The 20,020-nt window shown below is 38.8% G+C and overlaps 1 protein-coding gene across 1 annotated transcript in view; it reads right to left on the bottom strand.

Annotated features, from left to right (window-relative positions):
• The window catches only part of MGAT5 (alpha-1,6-mannosylglycoprotein 6-beta-N-acetylglucosaminyltransferase), a 136,612-nt gene that overhangs the window by 78,788 nt on the left and 37,804 nt on the right, over nucleotides 1-20,020 (bottom strand). Inside the window, exons 2-3 of the mRNA XM_068407674.1 lie at nucleotides 13,362-13,750; nucleotides 9,228-9,395 (exon numbers count right to left, since the gene is read on the bottom strand). Of these exons, the coding sequence (XP_068263775.1) occupies nucleotides 9,228-9,395; nucleotides 13,362-13,599 (406 nt within the window). The 5' untranslated portion in view covers nucleotides 13,600-13,750. The remainder of the gene's footprint in view (nucleotides 1-9,227; nucleotides 9,396-13,361; nucleotides 13,751-20,020) is intronic.

Here is a 20,020-nt window from a genome sequence, read left to right as displayed (position 1 = left end):
GCAAGGTAAACAGCTGTTTAATGTCCTCAGTCTCTACAGCTGCTATACCAAAGGCCCATCTATACCCTTTTGGGTCCTTAAAATACCCTCTCTTGAGGTAGTCTATGCCAAGGATGCACGGAGCATCTGGGCCAGTCACAATGGGGTGCTTTTTCCATTCATTTTTAGTTAGGCTCACTTCAGCCTCCAATACAGATAACACTTGAGATCCTCCTGTTACTCCTGAAATACTGATAGATTCTGCCCCTTTATGATCCGATGGCATTAGGGTGCACTGTGCACCAGTGTCTACCAAGGCTCGATACCTTTGTGGTTTTGATGTGCCAGGCCATCGAATCCACACAGTCCAATAAACTCGGTTGTCCCTCTCCTCCACCTGGCTGGAGGCAGGGCCCCCCTAATTAAGAAATGGATTCGTGCTGCTCACAGGGACTGGACCTTCATTTCTCCTATTCACACTTGGGAAAAAGTGATTTGAGGCCCATCTACCCTGACTGGGGTCCTGCTCACTGGTAACTGGAGCAGCCATCCTCCTAGAAAAATTCTCTCTGGTATTTCTTTTAGCTTGCAACTCACGTACTCGTGCCTGTAGGGTACTGGTAGGTTGTCCATGCCATCTGCTCATGTCCTCCCCATAACCACGCAGGGCAAACCATAGGATACCTCGTGATGTGTTCCGTTTCCTTTGAGCTGGTCCTGTAGGAGAACGTTTTCTCCTAACAGCTGCAACGCGCGCCTGTGTAGGTAGAGAGTCAAGTTTATTCTCGATCATGGACAATTTGCCTGACAGTTGTTTAAATGAGTCCTTGTTTTCCTTAGTCAGTTTTTCCACAGCCGAGATGCGTGCCTGCAGTGGGGAAGAAATACTATCTTCATACTGTCGCATACAGTTAGCCATTTTACCCACACTAGATCGTGGCGTATCATCTTCTCCCCAGACTAATATTGACAATGTATGGGTATATGTCGGTGGAGCATTCTTCACAACCTTCCGGAACATGGATCGGTTGCATTCCACTTCATCAGGATCTACAGGATCTACAATGTCCCGTGGGTGTCTGTAAATGATCTCTTGCACAGCCAGTTCTCTAAGGTAGTTAATACTTTTTTCTATAGTGGTCCATTTGCTTAGGTGGCTCATAACATCATCTTTATAGGGATACCTGCTCTTTACAGCTGACAAGAGTCGCCTCCAGAGACTGATAGTGTTTGACTTTCTTGCGAGCGCCTTATCAATACCACCATCTCTGGACAGGGATCCCAACTGTCTGGCTTCTCTGCCATCTAATTGCATGCTGTCTGCCCCATTATCCCAGCATCGGAGCAACCAGGTAATAATAGGTTCACCGTCATAACGGCTGAAGTCTTTCCTTATATTTCTCAGGTCCTTCAGGGATAAGGAGTGGTAGGTTATCTCTACGTCCGAGTCCTCCTCTTGTGATAGTTCTGCTTTAGAAGGACCTTTCTTCTGTGATGGGTCTGTTTTAAAAGGACGATCGAGGAAACCCCCATCTGTGTCGGGCCCTAACTCTGCCTGAGAAGGGCCCTCACCTGGGTCATATGATGGCTCTGCCTTAGAAGGCTCTGAGTCATCATCCTTCTCTTCATGAGCTAATTTCTTTTGGTATTTCTTCCTGGTTACAGGAGCAATTGGTACAGATTTGATAGATGCTGGGGTCTGAGTAGCTGCAGTGGCCATCTTGGGGGGTGTAGCAGCTGTGGTACAGGCTGCCGAGGTGTTAGTGGGTTTAGTGGCTGTAGCGGCAGTACACACTGTAGGATCTGAGGTGGCTGCATAACACCTACAACTGTCCCTGCACCGATATTTAATCTTATCCCACATCAGAAACACATTCAGGACAACCAAAAATAAAAACATGCCACCTAGACAGCACCATCCTAATTTCGCAAAATCTGGTGGAATCAGCTTGGTAGAAAAGGAGAAGGTACTATTTCCCGAAGTAAAACTGGAAGTGTAATCATTAACAGAATCAGCTAAAGGACGCCTGGAGCGTGCAGATGAAGTCGCTGCTACTGATTCGCGATTAAAGCTGCCCATCATTGTGTCATAGAGATAAGAGATCGGAATATTAACTGCCCAGTTTATCACAGCATAAATCAGTATCAAACCCCATACCAAAACAATACATTTCGAACAGCGCCCACTGCTAAACTGCATCTAAACATTCATAAGAAGCAAGCAATAACACAGTGCCCACGGCAGGTAAGGCATCATTGCAATACTCAACTGTGAAAGAAACTCTATAAAAAGACGAGATAACACAGCATTCAAAAATGACATCACCGTCTTCACTATCTGTTTTAATTTCCAACCCCTTGTAAATCTCAGAGGAAGAGATCTGATACTCTCTCAGCTGAGCTCTCCAGGTCTCCTCCCACCAGAGCCAAGATTCCACTTATCAGAGCAACCTGTTGGAGCTTCTCTCGAGCCCCACGTTGGGCGCCAATAAATCTGTCACAGTTTAAAGCTGGGCCAGCTATTAACCCAGTGGCAGATGCTCTCTGTTAACCCTCTTCCCCCCCCCCACCCTAAGGGAAAGGGAAAAGGGAGAGAGACTTACGGGTTGGAAAGTTAAAACAGTTTTAATAAACTATAGTAATGAAAAAGAGTATAATAGTAATAATAGAAATAATCAAATATATACAAATATACACAAAACCAAGATCGAGAGCTTGGAAATCCTCCTCAGGCAGAGTTGCTCCCCCCAGCACGGGCAGAGGGGAAAATGCAGTAGCTCCCCTGCCATCACACCTGCAGGCTTTTAACTGGAGAATTGGCAAAGCTGGTACCAATCAGTGGGAGACAGGAGGGCCCCTCCCTCCTGGGCCCCACCTCCAGGAGGCAGTGGGTTAGTGATAAATAGGAAAGTGAGAATGACGTGTATGGGATGGAATACCTTGTTGGTCAATCTTGGGTCACCTGCCCTGTCTGCTCCTCCCTGCAGGTGTGACCCCCCTTCGGCTCTTCACTCGTAAGCAGTGAGGAATTTAGCAGTGACCTTGGTTTCTCTAAGACTAATTGGTCTGGTTTGGGCCAAACCAGGACATATGGGAATATATTACTTCCCACAAATGCAAAAAGGATGGCTACCAAGTATCTTAAAAGCTTTTCAAATACAAATTGGATAAATAAAGACAGAGGAGAGAGAGAGAGAAGGAAAGAGGACTTTATTGCTTCTGAAACCAATCAGCTGAAGCCTTCTAAGCATCTTTATTAACAATTCACTCTTTCATAAACAAAATGGAGGTTCTGAAAAAAGCAGCTGAAAATTGTCAGTATCAAAAGAACTGGATTGTTCGACATTTTTGAGGAAGGAAGAAGAAAAAGGAAAGTATGCTTATGATTTTACACATGGATCTAAAGAGGGAAAAAAAAAAAAATCTAACACCTAACCTCCCACTCAAGCTACCCAAGGTGCTCCACAGCTTTGCTTTTTAACATAATCTATGCAGCCTCACCCTCTAGCAGAGGCCCCATCCTCAGCTCCTTTGGGATTAGGATTGAAGATATTTGTGCTACTGAGAGCTCAGGCTCTCAGTGAAAGATCCTGCAAAACTAACTTCAGAGGAAGAAACCAGGTGTAGCACCACATTACAAACACTAAACCCAAACACACTAAGGATATGAATACACAGTACAGTCTACACACAAATCAACAATGCTAGTTGTCTGAGAGTCTGAAAAGGAAGAGAGAGACTTCTGGTCTCTAAAACGGGAACTCAAAAATGAATCAAATCAAAGTTTGAGTTCACCTACTTCAGAGATAGCTGAGTTACAGTCCTTGCTAAATCCTCAACATTTCCTCCTACCAACTGTTATCACCTTCTTATTATGAATGAGCATAATCCAGATGGATTTGCTTCAGATCCTTTTATCTGCCAAAAACTCTACACACCACCACAGAGCTGTATTTTCCACTGCAGATTTCACCACTGCTGCCTCAGTTCTACACCACACTTGACAGCCAGACGTGGAATAACTTATTTTTTTTAAAAGGCCACTTTTCTCCATGTCTCACCAAATAAGGAGCATAACTGATGAAGAGACCTTTGTAAAGTGATGCATAACTTTATTTCCAAACAGCCCCTAAACTCTAAACACTGAGTCATATTCTTCAGATGTTTGCATGTCTGTCCAAAGTACAATTATAAATCTTGGTCAAAGAATATGTCTTACTTATGCTACGTAATCTCCTACTACAAGCATATCTCAGGTTTCAGAGAAGATTCAGTGAATGAAGAGGCTACTCTACTGAAAAAAAAGTCACGGGCTCTGTATCAAGTAATACCTACCACATAAATTGCTTGCTCAGGCTACAGTGGTCAAAGCACAGGCTAAAAATTGATCAAAACTGTTTTTTAGGAAGCCACAAACATTTCTGTTAGGCTGTTACAAGGCATAAATAGTCATGATGGCTACTGTTCGGCCAGAGATTATTCAGCTTAGGTATTAATAAACCTAAAATAAAGATAAATATTTTTTCTAAACTGCTAAACAGTTTGATTATTTCCCATGCCAGTGCCTCCTTCTTCCTTTGCTGACAGGCTCTTTCAGAGAGGGTATTGCCTTCATGAAGTAATTTATAATGGACTATTTTAGCATAATACTCCAGGTTGTAACACCTCCTGGTCCAATGCTTATCTGGACCTCCCCAGACTTTGCGGCTCACATTGCCTAATGCTTCCCACAGACTACATTCTGGTTTGTTGAACACCTTTTTTAAAAAAAAAAAATCTTTGATAGCCAGGTACTTCCCTAATGTTTTTCCTGTTCCTCAAGAAACTGTCCTACTTCATCTTTCTGCTACGGGTACTATCATTTATTCACCCGGAAAACCTACAGAAGTTGCTGATAAAAGTTCAGAAGAAATTTTTCATCTGCTTTTACACCTGTAAAGCTGCAAAGGCTGTCTATGCCTTTATTAACACTGTCATTGAGTTACAGGCAACTGCTGCCCACTAGCACAGAGCAGATCTGTTCCTTAGGGGAACATGAACTACTCAAACTTATTTGCCCAGGCAGCTGTAGTGATCACTCTCAAAGTCTGGATATCTACATCCCCAAAAGAATATTAAAAATATCAAAAAGTATATAGAAGATTTTTTTTCTTCATTAGAAAGGATGATAGATTCCATGTTGCAATATCAAGGGACTGGGGTAACCGAAGGTGGTTTTAGCTCAAATGTAGTGCATTAGAAGAAGTAACCTTGCAAGTTTACTAATTGTAAGTAAGAACTTTCCTGGACCAACAGACATTTTGCCATCAAGGTGTATACCAGGCAAAAATTCAATACCCTCTGACCTCAGTTCCTTTAGAAATGCCAGCATTTTAAACAAATTGATTTTTCAACCACTTTGCAACTGACAGCCATTTCTCAACATACATTCCCTTCATTGTTACCTGGATTATTTACATAGTCACATTCAAACTCGTACCTGAGCTAAGCTAAAGACGATGTATATATGAACTGAAGAAAACATCCACACATTCTAATACTATAAATGTTCCCTTTTTATACTATTATTCTAATTGTCTATACAGGTGGACAGGAGGGGAAATTTTTTTTTAAAATCCATATCTGGTCCAATTGCCAGTGTCCTTAATATCACAGAAAATAATTTTGCAATCCATAAATCTGAGTCATGGTCACATGTGTTTATTAAAGTTTATTGAAGTCAGATAAAACCATAACCTGGACTGATTTCAGTACCTTGACCCTGAAACGAAACCAGGATTCTGCATTATCATGATCCTCTACCTGTAGCATATGGATACTGTTCTTAGGGCTGCCTTCTGAATACAGCAATGTACCTAATGTAAGAAAATTCCACTTGCAGAGAGGGTTTGAGAGAAGAAATGTTAACTATTCATCATCATCTCTGTTCTTCCTACTTTGCAGGTAAGAGAGTACTATTTTTTTTCCATGAAAGTGTTACTAATACTTAAAATACACGATGAAGAAAAGGTCATAGCACATTCAGACTGACAAGTCCAGCCTGCCATGGTAGTCAGTTTTAAATTATAAGAAAAATATGTTTTGCTCTTGAGTTTGTGTGTAGCAATAAGGACATATATTTACAGTATAATCACCTTCCTGTCATTGCATTATATCTTATTTTATCACTTGTATCTACTCGGGTAGTATATAACACACAGTAAAGTTTACACAAGGTCAGTGAGGACAGAATGCAGATTTCAGGATGACTAGTGACTCCACTATTTACTACCAAGGTTTATGAGCAATGTCAATAGATGCTAAGGTGCAGCTTAAGCCTGCATGAAGCTTTATTTATTTCAGAAAGGCTTTCCATAGGTAAAGGAACATGGTTATACAGATTATAGAATCAGGTCTCAGTGTACCGTGACAGCTCAATCCAAAAATAATAAATGCATGAATTAGCTCCACTGGAAGCAGGACTGTTCTAGGAAAGTCTGCTAATGACACTGCAGTGTTGCACTGATGAATGAGGCTATAAAATGCTTAATTTACTTCAGAGTTTTAAGGAACAACTCCAAGGCAAAAAAAAGATTTGCAAAAAAAGATAAACTCAGGAAGTCTTTAAAAAAACATTATTAAAAATATTAAACATGATGTTGTTCAGATGCTCCATAAATACTACGGTTGTCCAGCCAGAAAAGAGTGAAATTACTAACAACAGCTAACATGAATTTGTCTAAAGCCAGCATTAAAATATTACAGCTGATAAAGAGAGAAACAGTAATCCTAAAATGTTTGCTTTCTGTGATTGCTTCATAGGGTAACAGCTGAATAAACTATTATAAAGAAAACAATGAAAGTATCATGTGTATTTGTACACATACATGTTTCAGCTCCAGTGAAATGACAAACTGTTCGGTAACAAAATGCCTTCTCTACAACAATTTTCATATTATCTCAATTGCTCTAGCATAATAAAAAAGGATGCTGTTGAAATATTACAGACAAAACCAACGCTGTAGCTGGTATTGTAATCACAGTGTTTACTCACCTAGCTTATTTTCTGAACAATTCCTTCCTAACAGAGAAGATATTTATATTATGATTTTACTGGAATCATATGGCTTCCAGAATTTGCTGCTGTCAGGAAACTGCTATGAAGACAGAAGTAGAAACAAGATTTTCATTTCCTAGGCTGTCTCTGATCAGATGAATTTCCACTGATTGCTTCAAATGGATGAATAGTAGGCACTTTAACACAAGGATTGGCTTCTATTCCACCCATTGGTACTATCCAGTCTGGAGATACCTGAACAGTAACATTATCCAAACAGGCACCAGAACAATATATTAATCAAACCTTAAGAAACTGTTTCTTAAAGGTTTTTCTGCTGTTGCTGTTTAATATAATTGCTTCAGATATTTTAAACTTAATGTACCAAGAGTCAAAGGTAAAAAACTGAAGCTCTAATAAGACAAAGTGTTCTTTGCCACAGAGCAAGCCTCAGGCAGCAAAAAGCTATGTAAACACCACAAACTGAAACTCCTACCAAGCTCCTTAAATGTTGCTCGTGAGTTACTAAAATTGTGAATCTAGCAAACTCCAAGAATAACAAACAAAATTCAATTCACCCTAAGAACTGATGAGAGATGTTTCCTAGTCAGATAAGAACAATGATCCTTTGCCTATAAATGTATAAGCAACAAACACCACGAGTATGCTTCTTCCAGTTATCTGCAAATCTACTGACATAACAGCATCAAGCCTCTTTTTTGTCCAGCTACAAAAAGAAAATATACAAGGATGTTTTTCATTTTATATATAGCCCAGAAACAATACTGCACTAGCTCACCTTCCATTGAAGTGGAAGATCTTCTAAAAACGATCTTGTGTTGTGGCCTTGTGGCAGCAACATGGCTCACCCTATTAATAGTCTGCAGGTGCTGTACCTCTTCAGTTACTTGTTTGCAATCTGCCTTCAGTTTAACCAAGACAAGAGACACAGCGGGAAAAAAAAAAGGTACTGCAAGGCAAGCAGTAGTAAACCACTCATGCAAAGGGCTGTTGTAAATGCCTATAAGCATATTTTTACTATGTGGCACGAGAGAGACAACAGTCTGTCTCACCAACAGATCATACGCCTTTAACATCCTGGTACAGACACGTGCAGTTAGGACAGAGCAGCTGACACAGCAGCTCTGCTGGTATGCTGTAACTGGGTAATCCCTGGTGCACCTGCTCTCCCAGACTTCATTTCAGTGGCATTACTCTACCAAAGGTAGCATCTGCTTCTCTGTTTTGACAAATTTAAGAGGATCATACCCTCTCAACAGAACTATTTATTTTTTACAGGAAACCCAAGCACAGGCAAGACTTCGGAGCACAGCTATCAACCTGTTTACCCAGTTGCCCTAACTCTTCTGCCCTGTTCCCTTTTTGGGACTGCAAAGATCATTAGCAGGGCAGACTCAGACCTTCCTATGGGTCAGGACAGCCAGTATCTGTTTAGACTTGATGGCAGAGCAAAATGCAGGGCAACAGACCAAGGCAGTACAAACAAAAAGATTTATTCAGTGTAGTAACCACATTCACAGCTGGGAACACTAAAGGTACAGAGACATGCAGGTGCAGAGGCCAGCAAGGCATTCTACCACCAGAGGATGACCCAAATGCTTTGAGAAGTTATAAGGGTAGCAAACAGTCCATTCACTGGAGACAAAATTAATGACTTCATATTACGTCTTAAACATATTTATTTAAGCTGAAGGTACCAGGTATGTCATTTCTGCGTGTCAAATCGTTAAGAGCTATTAAGCAGAGTAGGGAAGGACATTTTTAAATCTTAACCAGTAACAAATATAATGAAATGTTTTCTTTCAATTAATAACCAATAAAGTGCATATGGTAGAAATGCAGAGCAGATTCATATCAACCCAAGTAATTAGGCTTAGGGAGAAAACGTCTGCACAGTTTCATCATTCTTAAGTGCAACCATTTAAAGTATGAAACATCTACTATGAACAAGATAGACTATATCCCTTTGGCAGATAATTCGATTTTCCTCAATGTGTTACCATAGGAGAAAGTCTTCCTCTAAGCTTGTAAAAGACCACTGGACTTAAGACTGCCATTGATACAGGCTAGACTTTGAATTTTGTTTTCTAAGACATTCCAAATATCTAACACTGAAAAATCATGTTATGGACAAGAGAGAAAAATACAGGTTAAACAGCCCATAAGTATTTTAAACAATCGCCATACCCACCTGCTACATTAAGCTTTTCAGCTGCTCCTAAGCTGGGAGCAGGAGTGGTAGTATTGTTGGTAGAGTTTGCTCCTGTTCCATTAAGTACAAGATTTTCCACCTTGGACTCCAGCTTCCCAATGCGCTGCAAGATATTATCCAACAAGACAGCAAGTGTCTTCTTCAAATCTACAAACACGAAAGTTAAATTGCTTAATAAGGGAATGCACACTGTCAGACAGAATCAAAAAATAGATATAAGAACAAGACTGGAATATATACATACACACTTTCTCAGTGAAAATCTTTGTCATTAGCAGTTCTGTGCACTAATGTTCCCTGCTTTGCTCAGCCTCAGATACAAGTTTCCCTGGACATGGAACTTGTCTTCCTGTGTATTTCATAAAGCACATTGCAACTCATATACATGTCCTATATTCAAGGTGAAGCGTGCGCCTTTATGAGTACACACATGGGAAAAAAAAAAATGCATGCTTTGTAATAGCTTAAGTAAGAAGTTGCTTAAATAATAATGAATCTAAACCTAAATCCATATTCAAGCACTATCAGAAGAACAGTCTGTTAGATGCTCAGTCACCTGGAAAGAAAAATCCTCTTCCCAAAAGGGACAGCTTTGAGACAGTACAAAAACCTTCTCCTGCATCTCCTCCACCACAACCACACTGGCAAAAAAAATATTAAGTTCAACCTTTCATTCGTGTACACAAAACACCATAAATCACCTGCTGCTTTTCTTCAGTCTGTTGGCGATTGCCTCTCCCTATCTATTTGGTCTGACACAGCACCTCCTTCGTGTGGAAAGCAACATACAGTAACAAGAGTTTGCATACCAAATGACAACCCAGAAAGAGTTCTCTGGTATTTTTTTCTTTCCCTTTTCTTTTGTTCATTTTTTTTGAAGTAACACAGACAGCTGGGCAAGCTAAAAGAACTGTGGGCAAGAGGGGAAAAACAGACCACTATCAGACTAAACTGTGTAATTATAGTGGCAACATGCCAAAAAAGATGAAAGAAAGTATTGTTCTTTGTTCATTTACTCTTGTCTCGGGATTAAAGAATTTGGTATGATGAATTTACATTTTTTTGCCATTTAATTACATAAAATAATTACATGTACCTATATGTAATACATTTTCTGCTTTCCACAACTTCAGAATCAAATAACTTTCTGATCTGTAATAGAAAATTTCTCCATACATCTGAAGGGTTTCCTCTGCCCCACCATCAGTTGTATTTTTGCCACACTTATTTTGTGCTCCCTTTTTTTTTTTCCCCATGAGTAGCCCAATTGTTGTGCAAATGAGAGACTAAATAAGAAAAAGCTATTACTTTTAGAAAGCTTATGATTCGTTTTTCCAAATAAAATGAGAGTTATATTTATTCCATGGAGCCATAAAGTAGTTCTTTTTCTTTATAATTGTGTGTTTTCCTTTGTCTTTAAACATCAGAACATGGAATCTTAAGCACTAATGATCTGAACTATTTTAAAAGGGGTCCAGAAGGCACTTAATGATATAGTGTGCAGAAGAAAAGGAAAGAGTGGAGCAGGGATTTAACATGAACAAAACCACGGTAGAGAAGGAGGAAAAAAATCTAGGAAAAAAAGGTAGTAAAAAATTTCAGGAAACAATGAGGAAGAAATGTAGCATACATAAACACAAACACAGATCACAAAGAGAAAAACGTCTAAACATTGTTATTTTTTAATACTGATACCAAAACACTGATATGAGAGACTGCTTACCAGAACAAAAAAGCAACTGGAGGCTAGTGTGAGAAGGGCAGGGCGGAAGAGATTCATAACAATTTTTGTAAAAAAACTGTTTACTGCTATAAAAATATAATACTGTGTACATTTAGACTACAACTTTTAGAAATGTTTGATCCACCCACCTAACAGGTCAATATATCGTAGAAAGAAAAAGTGAGAAAGCAAACAAGCTGTGCAATCGCAATTAAGGAATGACTGAAAACCTTTTGGGTGGGTAAAAGCAGCCAAATCAAGCAAACTTAAAACTTATTCTTGAACGTGGAAATCATGACTGCTCACTAATACCAATCAGAGGATAAGATTAAAGGAAATATAAAGGCTAAACAGCAAGGGCATTAATTTTCATAGAATAGTGAACCAACTTCTACCTGTTATCATTATCATTAGTCATTAATGCGTTAATTCTTGAACAGCTAACCTGATCATTGGCATACCAAATGATTTGTTGATAGCAAAACTCGACAAACTAACTTAGTAAGTAATTATTATCTCACTCAGTTTCATAAAGTATTATTTCATATGGTGTTATTCACTCACCATAGCACCTTTCCCTCTAATATATTATGTAATAATATATTACCATTATTTTGCATCCTTCCAAGCTCCTTAATTGAAAACACCTGTCCAAACTTGTCTTTAAACTTAAAATTCTTCTTAGCTATGGAACTTGAAATTTCTACACAAAACTCAGCTTTAGCTATACAGAAGTGTTACAAAGTTATTTCACCCATTTTCAAATGCAGTTTAACTTCTCCTGGGGAACTTCACCACTGTTTGGCAGCAAGTCAACTTATTCCTCAGCAGGATTTGGAACAGGAAATGAATGCCACGGGCAACAAGCTGCAGGGGTTCTTAGCTTAAGGATATCCTGTACTCTCAGACCTAGCTAGAGCACAGATCAATGCAGTTACCCTTCAATTTCTGGAGACATATTGTTTTTTTCGGTTTTGGGGGTTTTTTTTCTTCTTCAATTCACCTACCATCAAGCACCCTTACAAGACAACAGGACACTGATGATGGCTATGTAGTAGGTTGGGTTTTGTTTTAAGTCTACGCACGCAGTTCCCTAGGGGACCTCTACTTGCTTGGAGGTCTTCAATGTAAATATTGACCTAGTACCACTCTACAGAGCTGGTGTTGCTGTGTATAATTACCATACCAGCATAGTTCAACATGCAGTCACAAATCAGTAGAACTTACAGAATAAGGATGGCTCGTTATTTAAGCAACAAAGCAATGTAATTGTTAGCTATGTCTGGGATGGTAATCTGAAGCTTACAGGCAAGCACCTTCACACAAACTCAAAACTTCTTTTTTAGAGGAAAAAAGTGGTAACAGAAACAAGACACAGAGAGAACCTCCCAGCCGGATATTTTCATTACATGCACTAAAAAGTAAAGAGAATTACAAGAAAACTAGAGAAAAAGGTGCAGTTATTATCTGTTTCATCCTAGTCTTTATTCTTTGTCTAAATTTACAAAAGACATCTATCCAATTTCTTCAGAGCTGAATATTAAGGCAACTATAAAAGGAAACAAATCTACAGAACTAATTAGCCTTTAACTTTCCAGATAGCCTGAAAGTGCATAGGTAAGTAGGAAAGAAACTGAGTTTAAAAAATCCTGAACAAGTAAGGTGTATGATGTGATCTTAATCAGATTGAAAAGGGGACACAACTAACCTGAAATTGGATTATATTTTTATTTTCATATTTGCTGGCAATATGCTTCGTTCTTTTCTACATGCTTTCTCTCACACATGCACACAAACTTAACTCTCACGTTGTACAAAATAGAAGAGTAAGCATTAAAACTGACTGCTGAACAAAGCACTGAAACTCATAAAATGAGTTCTCTACCCTGAGGCAAATATGATATATTTAAGAATAATTTAAGCTTATGCCAGATACATAAACTTAACGTTAAGTAAATTGACTGAACAAAGAAGTGAAATGGGAAAGAAGAAGAAATAAAAATAGCAGGCTTCCACTTTATCAGTAAGGCAAGTTCTTCCTCCACAAGGAATTTCTTAGATCACTGACATGCAAACTGAAAAGCCTCCCAAGTTTCTCAAAAACAGCAAATTTTTTTTTTAAATGAAATTCTAACAAATAACTTGAGGCATAACAGATATAACTTCTAGACAGATGTAGTAAAAATTAGCAGACAACTTCATTTCCGAGTGACTGGAAATGTAAAATTTGTCCCACTTCATACTTACAGGTGAAGACTCTTTTCTCCATCCGTGCAGAAAATTCACAGTGCAAAGTACTGTCAATTGAGGAGCATTATGAAGTAAAATGTTTGGACAACTTAAGAGAAAACCTTAACCAGATTATCATGTAATCTAGAGCACACACTTACCATATGCTGTCACTGTCCCAACATAAGGCCCATCAACCACATTTTTATTTTCTTCAGCTAATGCTTTGATGTATCTTTTGCTGAGATCCAAAATTTGCTCACGCAGGACTGAACTGCTTTCGTGTTGTGTTTGCTGCTGAATAGTAAAATGCAGAAGCATCATTCCCCAAATGAAACCAAAAGTCACCAGAAAAAAGCCGAGTTTCTGAGAGGACAGCTTCCACGGAGAGAATGCCATGATTCCCAGCAGCTTCAAACAGTTACTACAAAGGGTCCTAAAGCATGAAGCGAAACAACAAGTTCATGGTCCAGGTATATAAGTATCACAGAGCAGGACTCAGTCTTATTCCAACTCCTTAGTCAGCATATATCCGTATTTCAGTTCCATCCTGTTGCAGGAGGAAAGAAAAGCAGCACAGTTACCACAACATATTAGAAGTTTTTACTAGCTATACTAGGTCTTCACTCTAACTGGTATAAAACAGGAGTAGACAATATGCTTTCTTTGTAAATGTTTAATTTGAATATATCAACATTGCACTTACTAGCCAGAGCACAAAGAAGCTGAGAAGAGCACTGGAAAGGGAACAAAGAAGGAGCGATGCGCCTGAGCAGGTGTAGAACACCTCCCAGTATCTGGATCAAATTCAATGCTTGAAGGGGTTTCTAAGCTGAATTGAAAGGTAAGGCTGCTTTCACATATTTTTTGTGTGTGTGTACACAAAACTTTGTGATGGTGCCAGGATAACAATTTAAGACAATTCTCAACATAATTCAGTTCTCAGAAAACAAGTAATTTTAGCTGGCAGTGACACTGCTCAGAGTTCCTGGCAAGAGCTACGGCATATGGCTAGATAGGTGATCAGGAAATCAGACTCCCCCAGGGGTAAAGAGGAGAAAAGAAATCTACATTATTTAAGCCAATACACTCCTGGCTTACACTGCAAGCAGTCAGAAGGCTGGAATAATCTCTTGCTCCTGTGTGGCCTCTGCCATGCATCCTTATTCATAAAACATAGTCCAATGAGTTTGCTCTTTGCAACTAAATTCAAAACACATACTTCTGAATGCTACATGTCTTTTGTATATAAAATTAATATTCTTGGAGCTTTTCACACACTAGGGAAAAATAATTGTAATAATGGCCTTCAAGATGCAGTAGCACCATCTTTTCATGGTAAACTCAAAGATAAAACCTGGCATAAACAATCCAAAGGCAACAAGAGCTCTGTGATGAGGGCTAGAGGCAGGGTCCTTAGCATAAAATGCAACAAGAAGGTAATTAAAAGGTAATTAAGTGTAACCTATCATGTTAAAACACAGATCTGGTAAAATGTTATCCTTTTAACTTCATAATGCTCCCAGACAGGATTAGAGAGCATAATGGTCCCTTCCATTCTGCACTTGCACAGATAATGCAGATGTTACTCTGTTTTAATAGGATAATTACACAGATGCCTGCTAGCAGTGCTCCTTGTTTGTTAGAATTCCCTTTAGAGCTTCTGCTTTCAGATGAACCAGCGGTTCTGCAGAGGGACAGAAACATCTTTAGACCACTTGTCTTCCAACATGTCTTGTGTGTGCATTTAGCGTTATTGATTGTTATCAATGGTAGGAGGGAATGTGCGTTACTAAGTAAACTAAAAGCAGACAAGGCAGCGACTGTACCATGCATTTAGGTTGCTAAAAGAACAATTTGTAGCCATCTTTTGCTTAAGGAGGAATGGTGCAGAAAAATGAATTGCAAGTACAGTGAAAAAGATTATAAAGCCCTCAAGCTGACTATTTCCACACTTAATATCTCAATAAAGAAAATGAATGGTCTCAATAGAAAAAACAAAGGACTCTGTTTAATGCTGCTCTCCATAAACTTAATTTTGCAAGAAATGGCAGAGAGAAGTTCCACTTCTTTCCGTTTTTTTAACTATAGCCTTGGGACACTCTTGGGTTGACTAAAGAGAGTATTGTTATTTCATTAAAAACTGAATGTTTTACTATTCTCTTGCAATATCTGGTGTGATAAAATGTAGAAAAATCCATCATTTAAAACAACATCTCAACTTTGAAAAGAAATCTGAAATATTTAAGATTAACTCCCTCAGTGACTTAATTTCAAGTAAGAATTGACAGCATCCTCTACAGCAATAAGATCTGTGGTTACAACAGTCGATGTTTCTTCTCCAATTATCAGTTGTGAAGTGGAAAGCACTGAATAAGAAAGTAAACCTATCACCACCATGTTTTACCAGATGAGTGCTAACGATTTTTTATGACTAGTTGTTTAGGAAAAAAACCTGCAGAACATAATTAACATTAAAAATAGCAATTAAAAAATGCAAGTATTTCACAGTCATCTTTTTAAAGTTCTAGAACAGAAACAAGGATGATTACAAAAACAGTGTATGTCTAACCTATGAGAATGATCTACTTAAATACAGTTGTTGACTTTTCTACTCTATCAACAGAAAAGTAGTCTTCAATCCACTCAAAAACTGTAAGAAGTTACACAGAAAATATTAAAGTTTTGCCATAAGAAAGGATTAAAATTCATTGAGAGATGCAAGAATGGCCCCCATTATCTCAAGTGCTAAAAGCAAAAGCAAAAAAAAAAAAAACAAAACCAAAAACCCCCCACACCACAAACCAGCCTTATTTTTACTGCCAATTAAGCCATTCCAGTGGCTAGCAACTTGATGAATGTCCAACATGTACTTAACTAATTAGCTTTACAGCACTTCTGGTGGCCACAGAGGTTTGTAAAGTGCATAGGAGAAGAATCTCTGTGCTTCCCACTGCTTCCATGGCTGGATGCACAACTGCACTGACTTCAGCGTATATTTAATCCTAGATTTGACATATATTTAATCCTAGATTTGACATATGTCAAGGACTCCAACACAATTATTCCACAGTTAATGATTACCACATACATATAATGACTCATTATTTGGTATCTAAGTGGGCAGTGGTCAGAAGATATCAAGGGGTTACGTAGAATGCATGAAGACAGCAGTACAGAAATGTCTGTCATATTTCTATTTTGACAGGAAATTAATAACTCATTGAGCAACAGTTGAAGCAATAAACACACATTTGTCTACTGTAATCACTCATGGACTTTGATAGTGCCTGCTGACTAGTTCTCTCTCTGCCCATATCAAGTAAGCCATTCACAAACTTAAGGTGGTAGAATATTTCCCTTAATTCTCCCCCTTGCCTTATAAATGTTCTCAAATGAGCTGATCCTGTTAACTATTAAGGCCTTTTCCCAGTCTAGTCTCCAAAATGCACAATGAGAGTCATATCTAAAGAGGATATGGAAACACATATTTGTATGTGCTTCTAAAGAATGATAAGGTTTTTTTTAGATTTGGAATGAGGAGGTCTCACCCTAAGACAACTCTTGAAATAATTCCAGCACCCCCCTGGAAACTGGATATGTCATCGTTGTGAAGTTGTTTGTGAAACCATTAGAAAGATAATTCCTCGTGATTTACTGAGTACCTGATGTAACAAAACTAAATGCCAAGTGTGAAAAACAGGGTGAAAGTGAAAAGACATACAAGGCAAGAAAACCTTTATTAAAGAACAGCTTTGTTACGTTCTTCCTTAAATTCTACTCTATCCAGCCAAAATCTCACCACAATTGAACAAACACACTGGTGTTTTGTTTTGTTTTAAACAGACCGGTTACACTCTGTGACAAACATAAAACAGAACTGCCTCTACCCTTAACAAAAATGATGAGTATATTTCTTTGGAAAAGGGTTAACCTTACACCCATTTACACAGGCATAAGAAATGTAATACTCTTAGTACTTCTAGTATTTCAAACAGCTTCATTAAAAACACATTTTTTCTGTTCTATATTTAATAAAATCCTGCTCAACAGATGGCCAATTCATTAGTTACAGAGAATAACATTACCATGCCTATGTCATCACAACAAAAAAAACCCCTCACACTATTTAGAATCATATCAGGAAAGTATCCAATGCTAAAGAGATTTGTATATCAGGGATGCAAACCACACATTTCTCAGCACTTTAAGCCTCTACTCTTCTTTTTTTAATACAGTACAAACAGTTAATCTTCATGTGAACAGATTTTGGTGACACGTATCCATGTATTCCGCTTCACTTTTTATAAAGGAGAATTAATAATCTACAAGAGATTAAGCAAAGTCTCTTTATAAGTATGTACGTATACAAAGCCCGATGCTCTGTCCAATCTGTACCTACATAAGAAATGGTACTTACTCAGAGTAAACTTGGAACAGCACTATCCTCAGGACAGTCAGGATTCGACTGTTCATCAGTTGAATGTTTGAATTAGTTACAAAACCTTAACTGTCTGTAGCCAAAGCAAAGCTGTTGCACCCATAAAAGTAGCAGCAGATTGAGTAGTATTTAATTATTAGCTTGTTATGAACTCAAACATAAGCAAATTTATACAGTAAAGACTGTATATGCATTTTTGTACCAAGTGGCTCAGTAAAAACAGTATTGCCACCGCTAGGAACAGGCCTCAGGCCTTACGCCAACCGCGTTTCTGTGCCCAAATGTGTAAGGCCCAAATTCTTGCCTCTTATGCTTGTGAAATTATTAGAACTTGTTGTGTGAGCTAGAGCTGGGTACCAGGTGCCTCTTGTTATGGCATACAGCTTAGATATGAGATAAGAACAAAGGCCTTGAAAATACCGGCACATGTTGAAAGCAGAGGCCCCAGAACTGTAAGCAACTCAGTTACGGTCAATCATTAGTCACTGAGGAAGTGCAGCCTTAAGATTTGGGGAAAAAACCCCCACCTGCTTTTCTTTCAATAGCAGCAAAAGCTGAAAAGGAGGAATAAAACTGCTAAGCAACAAGAAAAGGCACCTGTGACAGCGTCGAACATCTCGCCATCAAGGACCATAGCTATCAGTGCTAAATACAAGGCACCAGCTCTGTGGTACTGTGTGCTCACAATTAATTTATAATGAGATTGTTACAGACTAATTGCTTTGAACATGCAGCAGTAATGACTAGAAAAGAGTAAGAACTAGCCACTAGCAACATGTATTATTAATGAATATCAATCTAATGAAGTTTTGTTACAAAGTTTAAAGCTGGTTTAAAACTGTTTTGTTTCATCAGCCTTCTAAACCTTCAGTCACAGCAACCTCTCATTCTCTTCTTATGTATGTCCACACATAAACAATATGTATTCAGTTGCAACATCACGCCACCATGCCTGACACCACGCAATTTGTTACTGTATCACAACCAGCTCAAAGAGGTGCTCTTAAAAACCCACACATCAGGATCCTAATGCAAATACTGATCTATTTTCCAGATCATTTTCTGAAGAGGGCACGCTGCACTTCTGTACGCAACTGTTTGATTCTGTAGAACAGCTTTTAGTTACAGGCCAACAGAGGACAAACATCAAGATGTGAATTTCCTCTATTCTTATGAAGGGTGTGTTAACCTAAAAGCTAATGATAATTCAAGTGTCAATCCAGTGGGCTGCCAACACAGCAGAGCTACAGCCAGGAAACACAGTGGTGAGTGAAAACACCTGCCGCATCCCAGCACTCCTCTGCTAAGGGATGCCAGGAGTCATGCTGAAGCTGATGCAATGTATCTTAAAAGGGATAGGCAATCTTTTAAAACCTCCTTTCTAGGAGTAATGAGTGCAATTGGGACTGCTCGGTTTTAATAGTTTAAACCAGACATGCTTCAACATATATAAACTAGAATTCCAGGCTGATGTTAACCACTGTCTCCTACTGCAGCTGCATTGCCCAAACAGATATGCACTATACCACAACTGAATGCAAATGAATGGATTTCCTGGTACTGCAGTTCTTTATTCCTGTGGGAATATCTCAGCAGACGTCCCACGCCAGTTGGTCAATCTGTGTTCTGAAATAGTGCAATCCGTGCTGAAAACACCCTGGCCCCCCCACCCTGATTTTACTTATTGCAAGATGTTGGCTTTCTTCAGTCTTTTTGGAGGCTCGCTCTACCTTTCCTTCTTTCAAAATACAGCGTTAACAATGGGATAAGCTACAGCTTCCTACTTAATACAGTCAAGTGAAATCAAAGCATGGTCATATGCTGTGTTGGTAGAAGATAAGAAAGGATGAACTAGATCAGAGAAGAAAAAAGAAGCCCGATTTCTGACAAGAATACTTACATTTCAACACGATGTCTACTCATACCATCTCAAGTATCTTCATGCCATGTACATTTTGACTCCGGTTCTGACATGGCAATTAAATAACCAATAAACTTAGGAAATATGTTCTATCAATGTAAAACCATACACACATATAAACAAAACTCAGGGACCTCAGTTGCTACGCTGAGGATTCAGAAGCAGCTGAGCTGCTGTTTAGTCACTGACCACATCAGATGCATAAAGCAGAGGGCAGACAGCGGGACAGTCAAAGGCTGACTCCACACCTGCATAGGGCAAGAAGGGCTGTATCCTGCCCTCCTAGCCTGACCTGGTCACAGCAGCTAAGGAAGAAAACTACAGCCGTGCAACCCGCTGAGAACTTACATTAGCTGCTAATTTTTAATTCCAAGAGAGAAATTCAGCAATATAACATTTTAAAAGCTTTTGGAAGACCCAAAACACCAATCTGGTGGTTACTCTTTTAAAAAGAGGGA

This window comes from Nyctibius grandis, chromosome 9 (genome assembly GCF_013368605.1).
Source record: "Nyctibius grandis isolate bNycGra1 chromosome 9, bNycGra1.pri, whole genome shotgun sequence".
NCBI classification, from domain to species: Eukaryota; Metazoa; Chordata; class Aves; order Nyctibiiformes; family Nyctibiidae; genus Nyctibius; species Nyctibius grandis.
Note: the sequence above shows the minus strand (reverse complement) of the source record. Positions and strands in the feature narration are given on the sequence as shown.